This window comes from Pogoniulus pusillus, chromosome 5 (assembly GCF_015220805.1).
Source record: "Pogoniulus pusillus isolate bPogPus1 chromosome 5, bPogPus1.pri, whole genome shotgun sequence".
NCBI classification, from domain to species: domain Eukaryota; kingdom Metazoa; phylum Chordata; class Aves; order Piciformes; family Lybiidae; genus Pogoniulus; species Pogoniulus pusillus.
The window spans coordinates 33,020,992-33,042,622 of NC_087268.1; the positions used below are offsets into that span (position 1 = coordinate 33,020,992).

At 44.0% G+C, this 21,631-nt stretch overlaps 1 protein-coding gene across 1 annotated transcript in view; it reads right to left on the reverse strand.

The window, feature by feature from the left end:
* Positions 1-21,631, reverse strand: part of COL4A2 (collagen type IV alpha 2 chain) — a 164,089-nt gene that overhangs the window by 9,263 nt on the left and 133,195 nt on the right. Inside the window, exons 28-41 of the mRNA XM_064143763.1 lie at positions 20,263-20,370; positions 17,101-17,322; positions 14,540-14,701; positions 13,773-13,943; positions 12,835-12,978; positions 10,981-11,106; positions 10,468-10,649; positions 9,199-9,262; positions 8,004-8,078; positions 7,170-7,277; positions 6,140-6,247; positions 3,194-3,265; positions 2,639-2,764; positions 1,114-1,230 (exon numbers count right to left, since the gene is read on the reverse strand). Coding sequence (XP_063999833.1) covers positions 1,114-1,230; positions 2,639-2,764; positions 3,194-3,265; positions 6,140-6,247; positions 7,170-7,277; positions 8,004-8,078; positions 9,199-9,262; positions 10,468-10,649; positions 10,981-11,106; positions 12,835-12,978; positions 13,773-13,943; positions 14,540-14,701; positions 17,101-17,322; positions 20,263-20,370 — 1,785 coding nt within the window. The remainder of the gene's footprint in view (positions 1-1,113; positions 1,231-2,638; positions 2,765-3,193; positions 3,266-6,139; positions 6,248-7,169; positions 7,278-8,003; positions 8,079-9,198; positions 9,263-10,467; positions 10,650-10,980; positions 11,107-12,834; positions 12,979-13,772; positions 13,944-14,539; positions 14,702-17,100; positions 17,323-20,262; positions 20,371-21,631) is intronic.

The window sequence follows — 21,631 nt, forward strand, 5'->3', positions numbered from 1 at the left end:
ACCATTTTTGCTGGGAGATGGTGCTTCCATTCCCACTCTCCCAACTGCTTCTATTATTGCTTTTAAATCCAATGATTAACTGCCTAATTTGTAGGCAGTTGGGCCAACAAATATTCTCTATTTGGAGACACAGGTATTTTGTTGGCTTTCAACTGGTTTGCTTGTTGTACAGCGTTTGTGACATGTTGGTTATTTGCTGAGTTTACATAAAAACTTCCATGCATCAAATGAAGATGATAATAGGACACCTGCAACTTCTTCTACAAGCTCTTCACCACGGCACTACAGTTTGAAATGACTGTAGAGTCCAATAAACAACAGGCCTTTAAATACAGAGAGACAGAGTGGTTTGTATTTGCCCTAAATCATAGAATCATAGAATCAACCAGGTTGGAAGAGACCTCCAAGGTCATCCAGGCCAAACTAGCACCCAGCCCTAGCCAGTCAACTAGACCATGGCACTAAGTGCCTCATCCAGGCTTTTCTTGCACACCTCCAGGGACAGTGCCTCCACCACCTCCCTGGGCAGCCCATTCCAATGCCAATCACTCCCTCTGGGAAGAACTTCCTCCTAACATCCAGCCTATGCCTACCCTGGCACAACTTGAGACTGTGTCCCCTTGTTCTCTTGCTAGTCGCCTGGCAGAAGAGGCCAACCCCCACCTGGCTACAATGTCCCTTGTGAGGGAGGCAGGCTTATAGCATGGAATTTCACAGAGAAGAGCTAATCCTTCCCAAGGTAACTTACTTTGCAAGGTAATTTCACGTGAGACAAGTTTGTAAGTTATTAAGAAAATATTCTGTAGTCTTGCAAATCTGTCATAGGCCTCAGATTTTCAAGTAGTAAATTTGCATAACGCTTCTGAAAACTGTCCAAAGAATTCTGTGTGATTAAATCTATTATTTGTATGAAAATTAAACCCTCAAAGCAACCTGGAGGAACTGGCTTTTTCTTTCAAGCTGTTTGTCCCTGTTATCTTATGTACCATTAGTTCTGTCCAGCTATTATACTGGGATATTCTTCTGAATCAACACAGAAATAACAATGACTGCTGCTGCTAACCCAGCACTTAATCTTCTGCTGTTGCCCGAGGGGAGCAAGGCATGAATTACCTGGCACTCCATCTAGACCTGGGGAGCCTTTATCACCAGGATATCCTGATATATTTGAAACCCCAGGAAGGCCTGGAAACCCATCCTGCCCAGGAATACCCAAGGGTCCCGGGATTCCTGAAAGGAAGAGAAGAAACAATCGGTAGTGCCAGAAACATGCACAATCACATTGCACGACTCATCTTAGGCTAAGTATAAAGAATGGCATTTTCAAACTGGAAACCAGTTTCAGTTCTCACTGGGTTTTGTTTTCTTCTTTTTCCCCCCCCCAATTATATTATGGAAGTTTTTCTTAAAACAATCAAATACTAATTCTGTGCCAAAGCTCTCAGGACAGCTAATTACATCTCATGATGTGAAATGCCAGGTGTTGATACTGATTCAGGATAGGAAGTGATCAAAATGTTGTAGTTATATTGAAGCTGACAAGAAAGTAGCTTTGTTCTTTCTGAGTCCTGTGGAGTCAGGGGTCATTAGGCACTTAGGGGTCAGTTAAAACCAAAAGCTTGAATCCTTGAAGTTCTCTACAGGTAAAAGCATTAAAAGGTCAAAAATCTGCCAACGGCAGATTATTAGTTCAAGTGGATTCAAGTTGTGAGGAAACCACAACATTTCTTCTGATTATGAATTTTTGTTTTAAAATGAATTGATTATGACAGGCAAACATGAATAAGTGGATTTGTTGTTTCTTCCAGGGCTTGATAATAAATCTCTGAGTCATGTTTGAAGCGGCACAGCAAGTTAATAACAGCAAAGTCTACCACAAAAGAATAAAAATGAGCAATTGAACCAAGTAGGCAAAAGGCAGTAAGGTATCTGTGCCAGTTCTTCATTCTTTCAGAGCCAAAATTTTGGGAAACTTCCTAAAAATATCCTGTAATTAGTTGTTTCATCCATAATGGCAATACAGTTGCTCCCTGGTGGAAAAGCTGGTGGTGAACCACACTGAGATAAGTGCAGCCTGCTACAATAAGGTAGGTTTGAGCTGGAAAGTTGTATACATACACTGGACAATAGGCAATGGTACAAGGAAACTGCTGTGCATGGACTGGAGGTCCAGGAGGATCAGTGGGATGATCACATGTTGATGAATGGTGAGGTAAAAATGGACAGACTTTCAATAAAGAAAGACAGGAATAGAGGAGGACAGACATGAAGAAAGGAAAGGGAAAATTCATAGCATTTGTGTAGCAGGAGCCTCATTAAAAATATATGGGGAGCTGATGGCTGAGAGTACCCTCTGACATTTGCATTGTGCTGAGCTCAGTGGGTGCTACAAGATGCTACTACCATAGGGAAGGACCCAGGCTGTCCTGGAGGGGCTGGTTTCCTCTGGCATTGGGCAATACACATCACTACTTTCAATGAAGGGCTGGCTGAGCTGCAATACTGGCTCCAAACAGGGACCTTTCCCACATCAGGAGCTCTCTGATACAATTGTCTACACTGCAACACATTTTGTGACATCTCTAACACCTACAGCTGAAGCAAATAGTAAGTAGATCTCATTCTCTGGAATACAAACCTGGGACACCTCTGTCTCCTTTCTGACCCGGCGGTCCTCGGCTGCCTTCCACTCTGCTTGGCTCTCCTGCTTCCCCTTTGTCACCCACTGCACCTGGCATCCCTGCAGAGCCATAGCCATCTGGACCTGTTGTGGAGTTGTTAAAAATTAGGAGGAAAGCTGAAATGTTTCCACATGTTACAATATATCAGCATGCTAACACAGTACACTACAGAGTGTGTGGATTTACTAAATACATGAGGTAGATTCACTAATACATAAGGTTAATTGAAAAAATGGCTCATAATGGGGAAAAAAAACCCCAAAAAAACCCCACCTAAAACCTTGAGGCTTTAGCTTTTTAAGAGAAAAGAAATTACAGTTTGAAGTTGTGTTCTAACACATATGTGAGGCAGCACATAGTGTATTAAGTTGTTTGCCAGATTCTGCAATAATAAAGCAAGTTCCACACTGCGCTTTAGATGACTCAGTTAAGAAGGTCACGTTGCAAAGTCACTGGCCAGACTTGCAGCCAGCACAATGCTGTACCTATGAACAGCCAGAAATCTCACTTACCTGGTGATCCTGGCAAGCCCTTAGTGCCTGGTAAACCATGCAGTCCACCAATTCCCCTTGAGCCAGGCAAGCCTGTTTGAAAATTGCATTAGTGGTTATCAAAATAGTTTCCATGAGTCTATATATATTCTGAGGCAAAAAAAAAAACCTTAAATTGAGGGATAAATACTATTCTGTATTAAAATCTTGTGTAGTGTATGCAAATTAATTCCTTACAGGATCACAGGATGTTAGGGATTGGAAGGGACCCAAAGACATCATCAAGTCCAACCCCCCTGCCAGAGCAGGGCCACAGTCTAGCACAGATCACAGAGGAACACATCCAGACAGGCCTTGAAAGTCTCCAGAGAAGGAGACTCCACAACTTCTCTGGAGAGCCTGTACCAGTGCTCTGTGACCCTTACAGTAAAGAAGTTCCCCCTTGTGTTGAGGCAGAGCTTCCTGTACTGCAACTTACACCCATTGCTCCTTGTCCTATCACAGGGAGCAAGTGAGCAGAGCCTGTCCCCCCACCTCCTGAGCTGACCTCAGATGTTTATAAACATTTAATAAGTCCCCTCTCAGTCTTCTCTTTTCCAGACTAAAGAGTCCCAGGTCCCTCAGCTTCTCCTCATAAGGCAGTGCTCTAGTCCCTTAATCATCCTTGTAGCCCTCCACTGGACCCTCTCCAGCAGATCCCCATCCCTCTTAAACTGGGGATCCCACAGCCGAACACAGTACTCAAGATGAGATCTAACCAGGGCAGAGTAGAGGGGCAGGAGAACCTCCCTTGATCTGCTGGACACACTCTTCTTAGTACACCCCAAGATCCCATTGGCCTTCTTGGCCACAAGGGCACATTGCTGTCCCATGGATAACTTGTTATCCACCAGCACTCCCAGGTCATTACAAGAACACCACAACATGGTTTTGTGATTGGGAAGTTTTCTTATTGTCCAGTAAGCTCAACATGAGATATTTTCTTAAGTGTCTCTGGTATCATGCCATTAGTTCCAGTCTTACTGCCAGAATTTTGTTAATAACTATTTAGCTTTCCAAAATCCTCAAACCAAGACAATTATAGCATAATTGTAAGCTCTAAATGTGATTATAATGAAGCTCTCATCAGGAGGAATTCCCTCTGTGTCATTTTAAAAAGCAACAAAACCATAACAAAATATCTAATAGCTGCTGGAGCTGCAGCTATTACAGTTAATATTTCTGCCTGTCAAAGTGTAAAGCATGATGTTAAAGCTAGAGAGATATCTCTAATCAGTGGCCAGAGCTCTGGGGGACAGCTCAACCTTCACAAAAATAAGTGTTTTTCTCTTCCTTCATTATCTATAAAGGCAGCCTTCATAACTGTATTAACTTAGATTTGATGCACATTCAGATAGATGAACCTTACAAAAAGCAGGGCAATTTCTCACAGTACTGGAGAGAAAAAAATGTTACTCTTAATATGAAGGAATTACATGTCAGCCAATGAGATGCTCTACTGAGAAAAAAGAAGTTACTCTTAATATTAAGTAATTGTGTCAACCAATGAGATGCTGTATCCTGGGAGATACAAACACCTTCATTTTAGACTACCAGTTGTGTTTCGTAGCAGAATGCTATCTGAGCTGTAACTCATTTATCCTTAACACTGGATATTGGATCATTGAATCACAGAACACCAGGGGCTGGAAGGGACCTTGAAAGATCATCTAGTCCAATCCTCCTGCCAGAGCAGGATCACCTAAACCAGCTCATGCAGGAACACATCCAGGTGGGTTTTGAATATCTCCAGAGAGAGAGACTCCACAACCCACCATGGCAGCCTGTTCCAGTGCTCTGTCACCCTCACAGGGAAAAAAAATCCTCCTCATGTTTACATGGAACTTCTTATGCCTCAACTTCCACCCATTGCCCCTCATCCTGTCATTGGGCATCACTGAGAAGAGCCTGACCCCCTCCTCTTGGCACTCACCCTTTACATATTTATAAACATGAATGATGTCACCCTTCAGTCTCCTCTTTTGCAAGCTAAAGAGCCTCAGCTCTCCATGTAAGGAAGATGTTCCACTTCCTTAACCATTTTTGTGGCTCTGCACTGGACTCTCTCAAGCAGTTCCCAGTCCTTCTTGAACTGAGGGGCACAGAACTGGACACAATATTCCAGATGTGGCCTCAACAGAGCAGAGTAGAAGGGGAGGAGAACTCTCGACCGACTGACCACAGCCCCTAGAATGGCATTGGCCTTCTTGGCCAGTTGTTGGCACATTGCTGGCTCATTGTCAACCTTCCATCCAGTAGGACCCTCAGGTCCTTTCTCCCTTCACTGCACCCCAGCAGGTCAGTCCCCAACCTATGCTAATACCCAGGGTTGTTCTTTCCCAGGTGCAAGCCTCTACACTTGCCCTTGTTGAACTTCATTCAATTTCTCCCTGCCCAGCTCTCCAGCCTCTCCAAGTCTCACTGAATGGCAGCATATCCCTCCTGTGTGTCAGCCACTACATCCAGTTTGGTGTCATCAGCAAACTTGCTGACAGTGCACTCTGTGCCCTCATCCAGGTCACCGATTAGCATATTGAATAGTACTGGTCCCAGTACTGACCCTTGAGGGACTCCACTAGTTACAGACCCCCAACTAGACTCCATCCCATTAGCCACAACTCTCTGACTTCTTCCTTTCAACCAGTTCCCAATCCACCTCACTATCAGTTTAGCTGCAAGGATGCTGTGGGAGACAGTGTCAAATGCTTTACTGAAATCAAGATAAACCACAGTCCTTCAGAAGCCATAAATGAGAAATGAGCAACAAGGGCCTTCACTAATGCACCTGGACTTTATAAGGAATAAATGTTTATTAGAGGGAACTCTTGCCACTCTGAGCTGCAGAAAGATTCCCCCCTTCTTCACCCCAACAGAACAAAAGCAAGTGCTTGCACTGATAAGACTGAATAGCTGAAGCTGTATGAATACCTGGTTGTCCTGGTAAGCCAGGCCAGCCACGAGTTCCCTTTTCGCCTTTAGATCCAGGTGTCCCAGAGCTTCCTTGTTGCCCTGGGGGTCCAACAAGCCCCGGCAAACCTGTGTGACAATAATGAATAATTGCTCATGAGCATCCTTAAAACCAACAGCAAAACCTGGGCTTTTACTACCTTCACTCTCCCAGGTAGGAAAATGAAGGCTTTCCCTTCCTGTCATTGTGTGACACTGACACCGCTCATCCAAGTGAAGAGGAATAACAAAACAATTCATTACAAACTCCAGGTTTCTGACAAGCTCAGAAACACACTGTGCTTCTCCTATACTAAAAAGCTGATTTTACTTCTATTGCCAGATACAATAAGTAAGCTAATTCACGTGCACTTCAGTTTCTCCTTCTGTTGCGTCTGTTTTGCCTTTCCAACTGGAAAGCTGATCAAACAAGGACTGTTTCACAGTGAGGTACCTACCAAAATTGCTCCAGTCTTGGCTGGAAGTTTCTAAGCTCTGTAATTATATGAGAGATGTGGAGCAACTGTTCTCAAAGCCCATTTTCATGCTCCTTCTGCAGTAAGACATGTTCTTAAGCTCTGAGTTTGTGACACATCCAGGGCTGAACCTGACTTTGGTTCCTCTTGTAAAGTTGGCCAGTGAGCTTGGCTTAAAGGTTCCTGAGTGTGAGGTCAGAAGGGATATTGTTCTCATTTATGGCAGAAAAGAGCTTTGAAAAGCCACTCCTTATGGTGCTGAGACAGCTTTAGGGTACTTGAGTATGCCAGCAATGAAACACTTTGACTGGGCACCATTGCTACAAACAAAAAGAGATTAGTATGAAGCAGCTACGCTTTTGAAATCTCCTCTTGAGCTGTGAGTTCCACATCCTTTTCACTGCTCTTTACAGACTTGCAGAATGAGCAACATATAAAAATCTTCATGACTTTCTTTCAAAGGGAAAAAGATATTTTTTTTTCCTTTCTCTTTTAAAATAGTTTTATTCTTTAGAGTGTTAAAAAGAATATTTTACCTTCCTGTCCCACAGAGCCAGGGACACCCTGCGTGCCCCTGATGCCTTCAATGCCAGGGAAACCAGGATCACCACCTTCACCTTTTGGTCCTATGTTTCCTCTTGTGCCTGGAAAAATCACAAAAGCAGTAATTTTTTTGTAACTAATCTCACTATAACCCTAAGCTAACATGCACGATGTGAGGATGGCTATCGAATGGGTCCGATCTTGCCACAAAAAGGCATTCTTCTCACCGCAGGGTGTTTGCATGACCTAGGACAAAATGAATGATCTACAGTACGCTAGCCAAACCATCATTACATTTGTTTTTGTAAGCATCCCCCAAATCATGTGGAATATGACACTGACGTTCCAGCATCTTGCATGTGCTGGGAAATTTTAACACATTACCTCATCAACTCAATTAAAAATGAACAGGACTCTGCCATGGCATCTTCTATAATCATGGTCTGATATTGCTCCTCTTGTCTTCAATGGAAACAAACTATATGGGAATGATTACTGGAGTTGCATGTGATTGATGTTTTGTGCTACAACTGTACTTTCAGTTGAAGAGGTAAACATAGCACATACTCAATGGATACATTTCAATTAAAAAAAAAATCAGTAATGAAAAGATGAACCTCTTTGGGAACCTGCCACACTACAGGAACAGAATCAACCAGGTTGGAAGAGACCTCCAAGGTCATCCAGTCCGACCTATCACCCAGCCCTATCCCGTCATGAGATTACAGCCATGAGAGTACAGGCTTAGCAGTAAGCTCCCCCTTCCTTCCTCTGTGGACTTCAGTATGTGAAAACTTCTATATCCAGAGCAACTGTGAAATGAATACCTGTTAAGCCTGGCACACCAACTTCTCCTTTAAGGCCTGGCATTCCTGGTAAGTTTATAGTATCTCCTCGATCACCTGTTTCAAGGAAAAATGAACACACGAGTGATAAGGCTTCAATTTAAATAGTATTTCCTGCTGTTTTGAAGGAATTGCTACTTCTGAGGCAACAATCAGTACTGTTATCTTTCTAGAATAAAACAAAAATAAGTTCAAGAATGAAAAAACACAAAGCTTCTAGAACAGCCACCCCTCCCTGCCATGGGAGAGTACATACTGGATGAAATTAACAGTATCAAAGTTATCACTGATTCCCACATCTACGGTATCATTCTGTAAGACTGTATGAAGACTCTTTAGAGACGCAACCCCCCCCCTCAAGACTCTTCAGCACTCAATGCTGAGCATTTGATGGCTAATGAATACAGTATCACAGTATCATCAGGGTTGGAAGAGACCTCACAGATCATCAAGTCCAATCCTTTACCACAGTGCCCAAGGCTAGACCATGGCACCAAGTGCCACGTCCAATACTGCCTTGAACAGCTCCAGGGACGGCGACTCCACCACCTCCCCAGGCAGCCCATTCCAGTGTCCAATGACTCTCTCAGTGAAGAGCTTTCTCCTCACCTCCAGCCTAAATCTCCCCTGGCGTAGCCTGAGGCTGTGTCCTCTTGTTCTGGCGCTGGCCACCTGAGAGAAGAGAGCAACCTCCTCCTGGCCACAACCACCCCTCAGGTAGTTGTAGACAGCAATAAGGTCACCCCTGAGCCTCCTCTTCTCCAGGCTAACCAATCCCAGCTCCCTCAGCCTCTCCTCGTAGGGCTGTGCTCAAGGCCTCTCCCCAGCCTCGTCGCCCTTCTCTGGACACGCTCAAGCATCTCAATGTCCCTCCTAAACTGGGGGGCACAGAACTGAACACAGTACTCAAGGTGTGGTCTAACCAGTGCAGAGTACAGGGGCAGAATGACCTCCCTGCTCCTGCTGACCACACCATTCCTGATGCAGGCCAGGATGCCATTGGCTCTCTTGGCCACCTGGGCACACTGCTGGCTCATGTTCAGGCGGGTATCAATCAGCACCCCCAGATCCCTCTCTGTCTGGCTGCTCTCCAGCCACTCCAACCCCAGCCTGTATCTCTGCATGGGGTTGTTGTGGCCAACATACAGACTGCACTCAGATAAAAGAACAAACTCACCTATTTCACCGTGTGAGCCAGGTGTACCAAAATGGCCTGCAATTCCTGGAACACCCTTTTCTCCCTATAATATGATTGAAAACAGGTATCAGTTAACGAGGATGAGGATTTATTCCACCTTGCAAGCAGCATAGTTTGGAAATGCTGCAAAAAGACTATTACATTTTTGAATTTCTGCAAGTATAGTCACCAAGCCAGTGCAAACCAAGGGACAAGTTAATTTTGCAAAGACAGGTTTGAAATTGAGACCATCTTTCTACACTCCTTGTGCTGTTTCAGCTGAGAAAGAGTTATTTTTCTCCAAAGTAGCTGGTATGGGGCTACGTTTTTGATGTGTGCTGGAAACAAGTGTTGATAACACATTGATGTCTTCATTACTGCTGAGCAGTGCTTACACAGCATCAAGGCCTTTTCCACCTCTCACATCACCCTACCAGTGAGCGGGCTGGGGGTGTACAAGAAGTTGTGAAGGGAACACAACAAAGACAGCAGTCTCAAATAAATATTCCAGTAACACATGATGTCATGCTCAGCAGTAAAACAGGGTGAAGATTAGCCAGCAGGCCACTGCTTGAGGACTGGCTGGGCATTGGCCAGTTGGTAGTGAGCAACTGTTTTCATTTGCATCACTTGTCTTCCTGGGTTTTATTTCTCTCCCTTTGTTATTTCTCTTCTCTTTACAAGCTATCATTATTATTACTAAATTGTTCCTATCTCAACCCATGAGTTTTCTCACTTTTACCTTTCCAATTCTTTTCCCTCCATCCCGTGAGGGTAAGGAGCAAGAAAGCAGCTGTGTAGTGCTCAGTTGCAAGCTGGGGTTAAACAACACTTCTGCAGTCCTTGGCTAGGAAGTCTTAATGGAATCTAAGGGCAAAGCTACCTGAGAAAGGAACATAGTTTTGGGTTCTCTTAAGTAAGAGATGTTTGTAAGTCTACTGCCAGGCCTTTTGTAAGGCTTTTTTTTTTTTTTCACAGAATCACTGGGAGAAAGGGAAGAGTAATCTCATCTTTGAGACTAAATTCTACCTAGAAGGGATTGCCTGGGGCAAATCTCAAGGGCAAAAATCTGGCATAAGAAATTTAATTGTCTCCCAATGAGAAAAGAAAGGACACTGCTTAATGAACATTGGATGAATCAAGCAAAAATATTTCATAAGTTTAATTTTTTTTAATTGCAGTTTTTCTTTGCTCTGTTAGCTGCTCAGCACATGAAAGGGTGAATGTTAATAAAAGAACACTCTTATCATCTCATGGGCAGGAACTCACCCTCCCTCCTGTGCTGCCAGGGAAGCCTCTGATGCCAGGAGAGCCAGCTGGACCAGGATATCCTTTTAGACCTGTCAGCCCTTTTGCACCAATGTCCCCTTTTGCACCGGCCACGTAGCTGGGATGCCCAGGGGACCCTGGTGTTCCTGTCTTTCCAGGGACACCTGGCATTCCTTTGCTACCTGCAGGCAAGGAAGAAGAAAAGCAAAGAAGACTTCAGCTATTAAAGCTGGGAAGGCTGACATGCAGTTGCTTGTCCTGGCAGTGGCCTTCTATAAACATAGCATCATGATGCACCAGTACAAAAAAAGGCAGAACACACATATGACATAACCCAGCAAAGATTTCCTTGGAGAGGACTTTGTGAAAGGCAGTCAGGAACTAAGCTTTCACTGTCAGAAACTTTACTGGTGGGAGCTGCAGCACAGTGGTATGGTAAGAAGGCAATATTAAATGTGGTAACTAAGACACCAATTGAAAGTCATGAATGCACTCACTTTGTTTTACACTGACCTTTTAAGCCAAAGAATCCCTTGGTTCCCCTTTCTCCAACATCTCCTTTTTCACCTTTAACTTCCATCATCATACTGGGCTTGATCTTTGGGGGTTCTCCTGGGGGCCCTTGATCCCCACGGTCACCTAAAGACCACATTACAAAATGACAGTCAGTGGCACTGTGTTGGAAAAAGTGAGTGGAAGCATGAATTTAGCAAAAAGGGCTTAATAGATAATCTTGCACAAGCTCTGGGAAATCTACCTGCAGAAAAAGTGACCCGTGTCAATACAATGTGTCAGCAGAACAGCCAAGCATAGGAAAACATGAAAACTGACTTGAAAATTCTGGACACACAGTACTGGGTGGCCAGACCCAGGCTCCTCTGTGATAGGTAATTGTGCTATTTTGAAGCAGGCTAGAATGTTTTGGTGAGAAGAACTAGGTTACAGGCTGTAAAAGGAAAACAGTGGTGATGTCTACTTCACTCATAGGCCTGCTGAGATGTGTAAGAGCTTAAGTCAAAACACAGATAACACACTCAGCATCACTCTCACTGGGGCTGCTGGCTGAGCTGCATCTTACTCTCTAACCTCACCCTCCGTTTTGGACTAATCCACTTTGCCTCCTAACCCCCTGGCTGAACCTCCATTCTTCCTTGGGACTGGGGTAAGGTTGAGAGGGGTAGGGGGAAGGTGAAGGTGCAGTTGAGAGCCCCTCCTGGGGACTCAGGTTTCTGGGAGGGGAGTTGTGTTTCTGTATTACCTTTTACCTTGTATATTTCTGTCTATAACTGTATGTACTGTAAATATCTGCTTGTATATTGTGCCAGCTGTAAATATAAGCTTCATTCATATGTCCAGAGCTGGCTGAGTCTAGTCTGGGTGATTTCTAAAGTGTGGGGGGGCAGGGAACACCCAAACCATCACAGTAATTTGTCTCCCAGTAGAAGAGTTAGGTATTGTGTATTTATAAGAACCTCAAAAAGCACACAGGAGAAAGCACAGAAAAGCAGGTTAATTCCAGGGAAAGGGAAGCTCTCACTCAAAGCCTTGGGCTAATGGAAGTGTTTGGATTTGTTACCAGTTATTCTTTCTGTTTTCTTGACCTGAAGGTTACTGATGACACCAGTAAATAATATCCTGAAGAAAAGACCCAAGCAGACCGTGTGATTGTCTTTAGTTCTTTGTGGGACGCAGAGACAGGCCACCCAGACCTATCACCTACAATCATGCACTGTGTTGCACTTCTTCACCAAGAGGAGCATTTGCATGTTTCTTCACGAGGGCTGTTTTCACACTTGCCTTTTGCTCAGGCCTCTCCTGAACTGCTGTGCACTGGTTTGCAACCTTTGCATTGCAGAATGGTTTTTATCCTTAGTACCTATCTCAGGGTCCCTAGGCAGAACACATTGGTCTTGTGCTTGCCTGCATTTAAAGGTAGTTGTATGCCAAGAAAAGAGTTAGAGCCTTCATTTCACTGATGTTGATATCAACTTAAGTACTTAATTGTTCAGTTTTCTGAATATTTCAGTGCTTTTACAGTGCAACTGTAGCAAAATTAATCTTTTTCCTCAAACACCTCTGGGAAAAGGCTCTGTAGAGTTCTGCCCATGCCCAGAGGTGCCATTATCTGAGCTTAGCTGAAAAATGAGATGCCTGTCTCCAGCCTCAAACGTGTAAAGATCCACAAAGAAGTAACCTTTCCCCTAAACCCAAAATCCAGGCCTCTTGGCCATAGACCCATGTGTGAAATAGGTGGAGAGATGTCTGAGCTAAATTTACCATGTGAAAAATGTCTCTTCCTTGTGTCCATGTAAAATATCTCTCCAGATGTGAAAAGCAAACACACTAGTACCACTCATAAGCAAATACCTTTAAAGCCACGTGCACCCTGTGAGCCTTTATCACCCTGAGCCCCAAGCAGGCCAAATTCTCCTTTGAATCCCTTGATGCCTGGTCTTCCCTTTAGGCCTGTCATGCCTTTGAAGCCATCAATGCCAGGTGAACCTTTTAAGCCTTCAAAGAAAGAAAGGGAAGAGAACTGTTACTTCTTTCAGATTTCTGCAAACCAAACAAATGTGAACCAACAGTGCATGACTAAAACAGTATGACAACTTCCATGCAGCAGTGCTTCTTTTGAGCACCTTGATGCCTAGAGCAATCTGCAGCTCAAGATCAGGAACTCAAGCTCCCTGAGAGGTAAAGAAGAGTAGGGGGGGTATGCTGAACTGCCCCAACTGGCCAAGAGATGCTGTAGAAATGACCAGAACTTTGTGTCTTTTTCTGACAGATGAGTTCAACCTCTCTTCTACAGATAAACTACAGACAGGTAGCTAGTTCCATGCAAGAGATACAAACTATGGACCTGGGACTGGTTGGGCCAAGAATTTCTATACTCCTCTTTTCTATGTGTTAAATTAGCATCCTGAGAAAAGTCAACATTGAGGTCTTGTGTCTGGTATTGCTGAGTACACAACTGTCAGCTTGAAAAAAACTTTAAAGTCTGAGGAAACAATTTCACTGACAGTCAGTGGGACTAGCACAAGGGAAAGACTTCTGGGGAGAGAAAAAGAATAGGTGCTGTACAGATTTTTAAAAGGAAAAATAAAACCACCATTGCTTTTCTAATTAGGGCTGCATGTCACAAGCTAGCATTTTGCCAAACACAACACAGGTAATACATTACTCACATGACCCTAAATCTTCTGTTTTAAACAGAGGTAGCACAGCAGACAACACGTACCGTTCCTCTCAGCACAGAACAGCTTTAAGCAACATTACTATTTTCAAAGCAGCTGCCCAGAGCTCACCTTTATCTCCTGGAAAGCCATCCATTCCACTTATGCCAGGGGGACCAGTCACACCACGTGTACCTTGTAACCCTGGGTAGCCTGTTTCACCTTTGTCACCAGCCAGACCTTTCAGGCCCACAGGGCCAGGAAAACCTTGCTCTCCATCGTCTCCTCTAATACCAGGTGGACCTGCCATGTGAAAAGGCAAACGGGGAGATTAAAAAGCATGTGGACATGACACACATGATGATTTCATACAAAGTAGCTGAAGAAGAAAGCTACTATCCTACCAGCTTCATGCAGGGGGGATGGGGGGATGGCAGGTGTGGGGAAGGAAAGTAGCATTTTTTTTTCAGCAAGGAACTGCAGAAATGATTATAAAGACAAAGCAGCTCCTCAAAGCAAATCAGTCTCACTATCCCTACAGGTCCTTCCCCTCCTCTTAAATTTAAGAATTAAACCCCTTTTCCAGAAGTTTACTCCCATTTGGCAGCTCCTTTCACTTAGTCTGTCACCAGTAAGCTCTGACTTGACTGTGTAGGTGGCTACAGAAGGAAAAGGGGTGGCTTTGGCAGTGAGGACCATCATCCTCCCTACTTCCACTGTGGTATCAGCACAACTTGCAGTGTCAGTGCCTGTACTACTACTGTCCTTTGCCTGGCTGGGAATTCAAGCGTGACATATGCCACTACCCCAAGCTTAACTTCCCACTATGGAAACCATACAGTTGCCCTACCACAAAGAACCAGCAAGATGAGTGACACAAGAAAGCAATACTTCCTCACCAAGAGGTCCTTGAGGGCCAGGCCTGCCATCAGGCCCAGGGTTTCCTGGTAGCCCTGGGAATCCTCGTGTTCCTGGTGCACCTGGCAATCCCATCAAACCAGGGAGACCTTGTGGCCCTGGATCTCCTTTGGCTCCTGGCAAACCTGGGGTACCATCCGCTCCTAAAAATACCATAACCACGCATTAGAGGGCATAAATACCTAGAGAGCTTACCATCATGTTATCACTTTGGTGCATGATTTAGTCTTTCAGGGAGTGTTCTATCTCTGAAAATTCAGTGAGAAAAGTAAAATCAAAAGATTGCTCATTAGTTTTAAAATAAGTGATATTACCAATATTGATGTCAAGATTTGCATTGGGAAGGCTGACTGGCTCATTCAAGTGAATAGAAATGGAAACAGTTTGTCACCAGATGCATATGTGTTGAGTAGAATTGACTGAACCCTCAGCGTGGTTGCAGATGACACCAAGCTGTGTGGTCCAGATGACACATTGGAGGGAAGGGATGCCATCCAGAGAGACTTGGATGGGCTTAAGAGGTGGGCCCAAGCCAACCTGATGAAGTTCAGCAAGGTCAAGGTTAGGCTGGGTGAAAAATGGCTCAAGAGCAGTCTGGAGGAGAAGGACTTCAGGGTGTCAGTTGCTGAAAAACTCAACACGAGCTGGCAACATGCACTTGCAGCCCAAAAGGCCAACTGTATCCTGGGCTGCATCAAAAAGTGTGACCAGAAGGATCAGGGAGGTGATTCTTCCCCTCTGCTCTGCTCTTGTGAGAACCCACCTGGAGTACTGCATCCAGTTCTGGTGCTCCCAGCATAAGAAGGACATCAAACTACTTTTCTCAAACTTGCCAAGTAGCACAGGGCTACCTTCATCCCTTTCCTTCATTCTGGAGCTCTACAGAAGGTCAAATCAGCTCACCTCTCTTCAAACAGACTATCATCAAGATGATGGCCTACTTCTCTTTTACTTATATTGAAAATCATGAGAAGAGTCTCCATAACATATTCCTGTGTTACACCTTCTTGCTTTGAGCTACTCACACAGTTAATATTCCTTTCTCACTTCCACAACAGGGCAATGAGGCAATCAGTAGTCCTAAATTTAGCTGTGTCCAAACATTACTGGAACTGTGCAGCAGGTGTACCTGCTTTTGAGAGCCCTCCACAGAATTCAGAGTGACAAAGACTTTTGTAGAGAAACTGTGGTTTCTTCCAGTTTCTGTGGAGAATTTACAGTGTTTTAAAGCTGTCTGAACTAATGAAAGTAACACCTTAAAGCTATAAGTATATGATCATAGAATCAACCAGGTTGGAAGAGACCTCCAAGATCATCCAGTCCAACCTAGCACCCAGCCCTATCCAGTCAACTAGACCACGGCACCAAGTGCCTCATCCAGGCTTTTATTGAATACCTCCATGGACGGTGACTCCACCATCTCCCTGGGCAGCCCATTCCAATGCCAATCACTCTCTCTGGGAAGAACTTCCTCCTAACATCCAGCCTATACCACCCTTGGCACAACTTAAGACTGTGTCCCCTTGTTCTCTTGCTGGTTGCCTGGCAGAAGAGGCCAACCCCCACCTGGCTACAGCCTCCCCTCAGGTAGTTGTAGACAGCAATGAGGTCCCCCCTGAGCCTCCTCTTCTCCAGGCTAAACAACCCCAGCTCCCTCAGCCTCTCCTCATAGGGTTTGTGTTCCAGGCCCCTCACCAGCTTTGTCGCCCTTCTCTGGACACATTCCAGCACCTCAACATCTCTCTTGAATTGAGGAGTCCAGAACTGGACACAGGACTCAAGGTGTGGCCTGACCAGTGCTGAGTACAGGGGAAGAATAACCTCCCTTGTCCTACTGGCCACACTGTTCCTGATGCAGGCCAGGATGCCATTGGCTCTCTTGGCCACCTGGGCACACTGCTGCCTCATCTTCAGCCTAATATTTACCAGTACCCCCAGGTCCCTTTCTTCCTGGCTGCTCTCAGCCACTCTGCCCCCAGCCTGTAGTGCTGCTTGGGGTTGTTATGGCCAAAGTGCAGAACCCTGCACTTGGCCTTGTTAAATCTCTTCCCTTTGGCCTCTGCCCACCCATCCAGCCTGTCCAGGTCCCTCTGCAGGGACCACGTAAAACAGTTTTTAAACATTTACTAAACACTGTGTCCTGCTTACAATGTAAAAAGTCTGCACTAGTGCAACGAGCTATTCTGCAGAGCCATGTATTGCCCAAATATCTTCTGGCACGGGAAGCAATCTCACTATTAAGCAGTATACAAATACAAATTCAGGATGGCAACTACATCATCATTCCCTTAACTACAGGGGGAAAAAATAACAGTACACAGTATTAGTTGTAGTGCAGTGTGACTGAATGCTGGACATAAACAATGTATCTCCAGACAGTGTTTGGAAGAGCCAGGCGTAAGAGTTGAGGTAGATGGGGACGGGTTGCGAGTACCTCCAGTGCATCCCAATACAACCTCTTACTACTCTCACACATTTGCAATTTGGCTACATTTATAGTACACTTTTACTCAAACATTTCTTTATTTGAGGTAGCTGTTACCTCTAATTCCTGGTACTCCTTGATCTCCTGGCATGCCTTTTAACCCCGGGAAGCCAGGAAGCCCAATGTCCCCTCGGGAACCTGCTGGTGCTCCTAAAACATCACCAGGAAGGCCCTTTGGTCCTGCTGCTCCTGGAGCACCAGATTTTCCTGTAAGGCCTGGGTGTCCCTGCAGTCCAGGCAGACCGTTCGGGCCTCTGTCTCCCCTGGGTCCTGTAAAGCCTGTAAGTAAAACAGAAGCAAGATATACTGCACTGTTCACTGCAGATGTCAAACTTCAAAGCCCAGTGTCTTGGTTCTAATTTAAATTTCCAGAGACTCAGATAAATTTGATAGAACCAATAACAATTTTATAAAGTGCCCTTCCCTCTTCCCCTTCTTTCCCAAAAGACAGGGATTAGATGGAGAGAGAGAGAGAGGTAAGCACACCCAAATAAATCAATCTCACTCGATTTGGAAGTTAAAAAGAAAAGTTTAACAATAGCTTAAAAGAGGTATCTGAGGTAGGGAAGTTACAAAGGATAGGGAAGGGAAGAATAGCAAATACAAAATGTATAAATACAACTTGATTGTGATGGTGATGGCTTTGTTCCCCCCGTGGGTGCTGGCCACGTGGTAGAACAAATAGAGAGGAAGCAGGAACTGATGGTAATGCTGGTACACAGGGAGTGGAGTGATGCAGAGAGAGAGTGAAACAGGAGGTCCCCCTGCTTTTATGGGACAGGAAGGGGGAGTGGGATAACCATCACCTGGTGGTGTTCAGACCCACCCCTGGGGAGCGGTCAAGACCACCTAGGGTCAGGTTCAGGGTTACTCCCCCTGGAGTGTTAACCCTAAACACCCAGATGCACCATCCAATGTCTTTTATATTACTGTAAATGTGTACTGTAATTTCTCTTAGCAGAAATCTGCAGAATCAAGCAAGGTGCTATACAATGACTCGAAACCATGTAGTATATGTGAGACCATTTGACCAGATGTGGAAATGGGCAAAACTTAAGTACAACCTCTCAATATGTAGTGGCTGAGTGATAAAAGATCCACAATTCCAAGCACAGCTACTTCTGTGCAATGACTTTGACACAGTTATTGCAGTTATTGCAGCATTTTACAAGCATCTTGTTCTGTAAGGCAAGAAAATAGCTCCTGGACACAAAAAAACGTTGTTTGATGTGCAGTATAAGCAGAACACTTCAGAGGGAGCCAAATCTAAAAATTAAAGAGTGAATGCATATTGGTGACATGGGAAGACCTGAGGGAGTTGACCAGATAGGTCACTGCTGTTGTACTGCCCCCCACATCTCAAGGGGCCAATACCATTTGCTTCATGCTCTTGATGAAGAAGTGCCACCATCTCCATCATCCACCCTGCAGGCAGAGTAAAGGCTTCTTGTGCACTGGAAACTGAATCTGCACTGGAATTTGTGAAAGACAATATGGAAGACTGCATGAAATCTGTCAAAGTACTGATCATGCTGTGTCCTGGAGCCATATGGTATGGGAGACCTAATTTAGCATTTGGAGCACTGTGCAGAACTTAGAAGGAAGAATACAGGTTCAGCATACTGCTCTACACTGCACAGAGCCATTTGTTATAAAGCATTCCTTGACTTTTGACCAGGATATGCACCACCTCTCCTTGCTTTCTCTTTTGCTACTACAGATGCAGCCAGAGAATACTTTCAGGTCATGTGCTGCCTTAGGGTGAAGCAGCACCTGGGCATTGGATCTGGGAAGGGTGAAGGTCTGCAGTAGTTCAGAATCTGTGAGACTGACTTGGAAAATGGATGGATGGGGAGAATTTCTAAAGAGCTCCTAAATGATGTTGCACTAATGGCTTCTGATTTGTGCAGCAGGAAAAAAAACTCATTGACTCTTTCTCTCACCAAATTGACCTGGTCAGTCACAGAGAAATGGCAGTAACTCTTGCTGAACTGACTGATGATCCATAAACATAACCTGTGAACTTGTATGTGTGTGCAGTGGCACTATTCTAGACTCCTGTAACTTACTGTCTACAAATGGATCAACTACACATGCTATTAACTGCTGTGTTTTGGACATCCAGGAATCTCTGGAGAGATACACAAGTCCTGGGATTTAATCTGTGCTATTACAGACCAGCACAAAATATGACAGGCACTGAGCATTTGCAAACACTGTTTGGAAACAGAGCCAGCTATGGGCAAGATGAGTAGCTAGCCCTTAGCTTTTGATATGTCTTGTACAATTTATAGTAATGCTGGAAAGAGTTAAATAAAAATACTAATAATAGTATTTGCTTCCTTTCTGCATTGTCATCATTTTAAGTATATTCCATTTGGAACCTGGAATATCTTGTTACTGAATTTTCTTATTTCTATGTGAACTTCATGATATTTTACTGTCACATTTATAATTTTGGACTACAATCCAGATTCTTTTTACAAAGTAAGTGCCTCTGTTATTTTTCATCATTATAGAATTTGCAGAAAATCCCTTTGGACTTGAAAAGTAGCAGTTTTCTTGAGCTACTTTGAAGCTAGCTAGAATGTTTTGGTGAGAAGAACTAGATTACAGGCTGTGAAAGGGAAACAATGGTGATGTCTACTTCACTCATAGGCTTGCTGAAATGTACAAGAACAAGAATCCAAACAGAGATAAGGCACTGCTTCTTGGGGCATTGCCTAAGCTGCAGTTTTCTCTAGCCTCTCTGCCATCTCTCTGATAAATCCACTTTGTTTCCTAACCCCTGGCCAAACCTCCATTCTTCCTTGGGACCGGGGTAAGGTTGAGAGGGGTAGGAGAAGGTGGAAGTGCGGTTGGGAGCCCCTCCTGGGGACTCAGGTTTCTGGGAGGGGAGTTGTGTTTCTGTATTACCTTTTAACTTGTATATTTCTGTCTATAACTGTATACACTGTAAATATCTGCTCGCATATTCTGCTAAGCTGTAAATAATAAGCTTCATTTATATTTCTAGAGCTGGCTGAGTCTGGTCTGGGTGATTTCTAAAGAGTGGGGGGGGTGGGGAACACCCAAACCATCACATTTCTGTAACAGTTTATTGTCTGAACGTAGAAGGGAAGGGAGGTGAAAACATGTCTGCAATCAAGCTTTTCTGTTTCATTGACTGTAGTAGAGAGGTCAAAAGTATATGGAGAACAACTGATTATTTCAAAATACCTGGAGGACCTGGAAATCCTTCCCGTCCCGGATCACCTCGACTACCATTTAGCCCAGGATATCCTACTGGACCTGGATCACCTGGGAATCCTCTTGCTCCTTTTGCACCTGTATTATATAAAAGAAAATAAGAAAACATGCTCTGAGCAACCAAAATAGAATTGAGCATGTGATGTAAGAAAAGGCAGTGGTAAATGTCACCATGATGTGTTTCCAGGTGTAGAGATGAAACTTCATTTTTCAATTGCATGAGACTATACTGCAGCTCTTTAGCAGTACTCAAGATCCCAAGGCATGGACCAAAAATCTGGGCAAAGAGCTCTTGGAAACATGGATTAACCCGACCCAAAGACTACTAGGGTAAAAACAGTCAGTCTCATAAACTTCTGGAGATCTTAATGCTTTTGTAAATGAAGGCTTTTAGCTTAAGGTCAAAAGGCAATGTCACAGAAGAACACCTAACAGAATCAGGCACAAATGAGATGCTGTATGAGGAACAAATTTTTCCCTTCCTTGATAACCTGATCACAGAAAAAGGGCAGCCCAGTTTAGATAACCGCAAAACAGAACTGTAAGGCTAAAGGTTAGATCTAATCATCCTAGAAACTGAATATAAATTAAGTAGTCTACTTAGTATATTTGTAGCAGTATAGGTCTATAGCTTTGGTAGCAAAAGAAGAGCTGTGCCCTGACAAAGTGAACTCACGTTCATACTGAGCTACCTCCTAACAGGTAAAATGAGACTTCACTTCCTTATGAAACAGTATTTAACATTTAGGTAAGGACAAATGTTGCCATTTCATAACACCTCAAAATCTGCAAGCATTTCCTAGGATTCTTTTGTTACATTTATGAAGTACATAATTTATTTATTCATTAATTTCATGCAATAGTTTTATTACGTGAGTCTCATTAGTTCTTTGTATGCCAAGATCAAGATTTTTGTTTTCTTGAAGTTCTTTGAAAATAATTCCAGTGGAATACTTTGTTTCCCTACTCCTCTCCAGCTCCTCAACTCTGAGTTCAAGCTTGAAGGTCAACAACATGCTTTAAGATTTTAAGTGTTGTTGCTTAGCATCACCATGAACTACATCCAATTTATTTATTACAGTGAAAAGAAACTTCCCTCCACCTTTAACTATGACAAGGAAAATAACACTTGAATTTTGCTACTTCTTTCCACTTTGTATTTCAGAATTTTGATTATGTAACCATTCTTCTTTTTTTTTTTGTCTTTTTCTTTTTTTTCCTTCCAGTTTTATTCACAGAATTAATCAATCAACCAGGTTGGAAGAGACCTCCAAGATCATCCAGTCCAACCTAGCACCCAGCCCTAGCCAGTCAACTAGACCATGGCACTAAGTGCCTC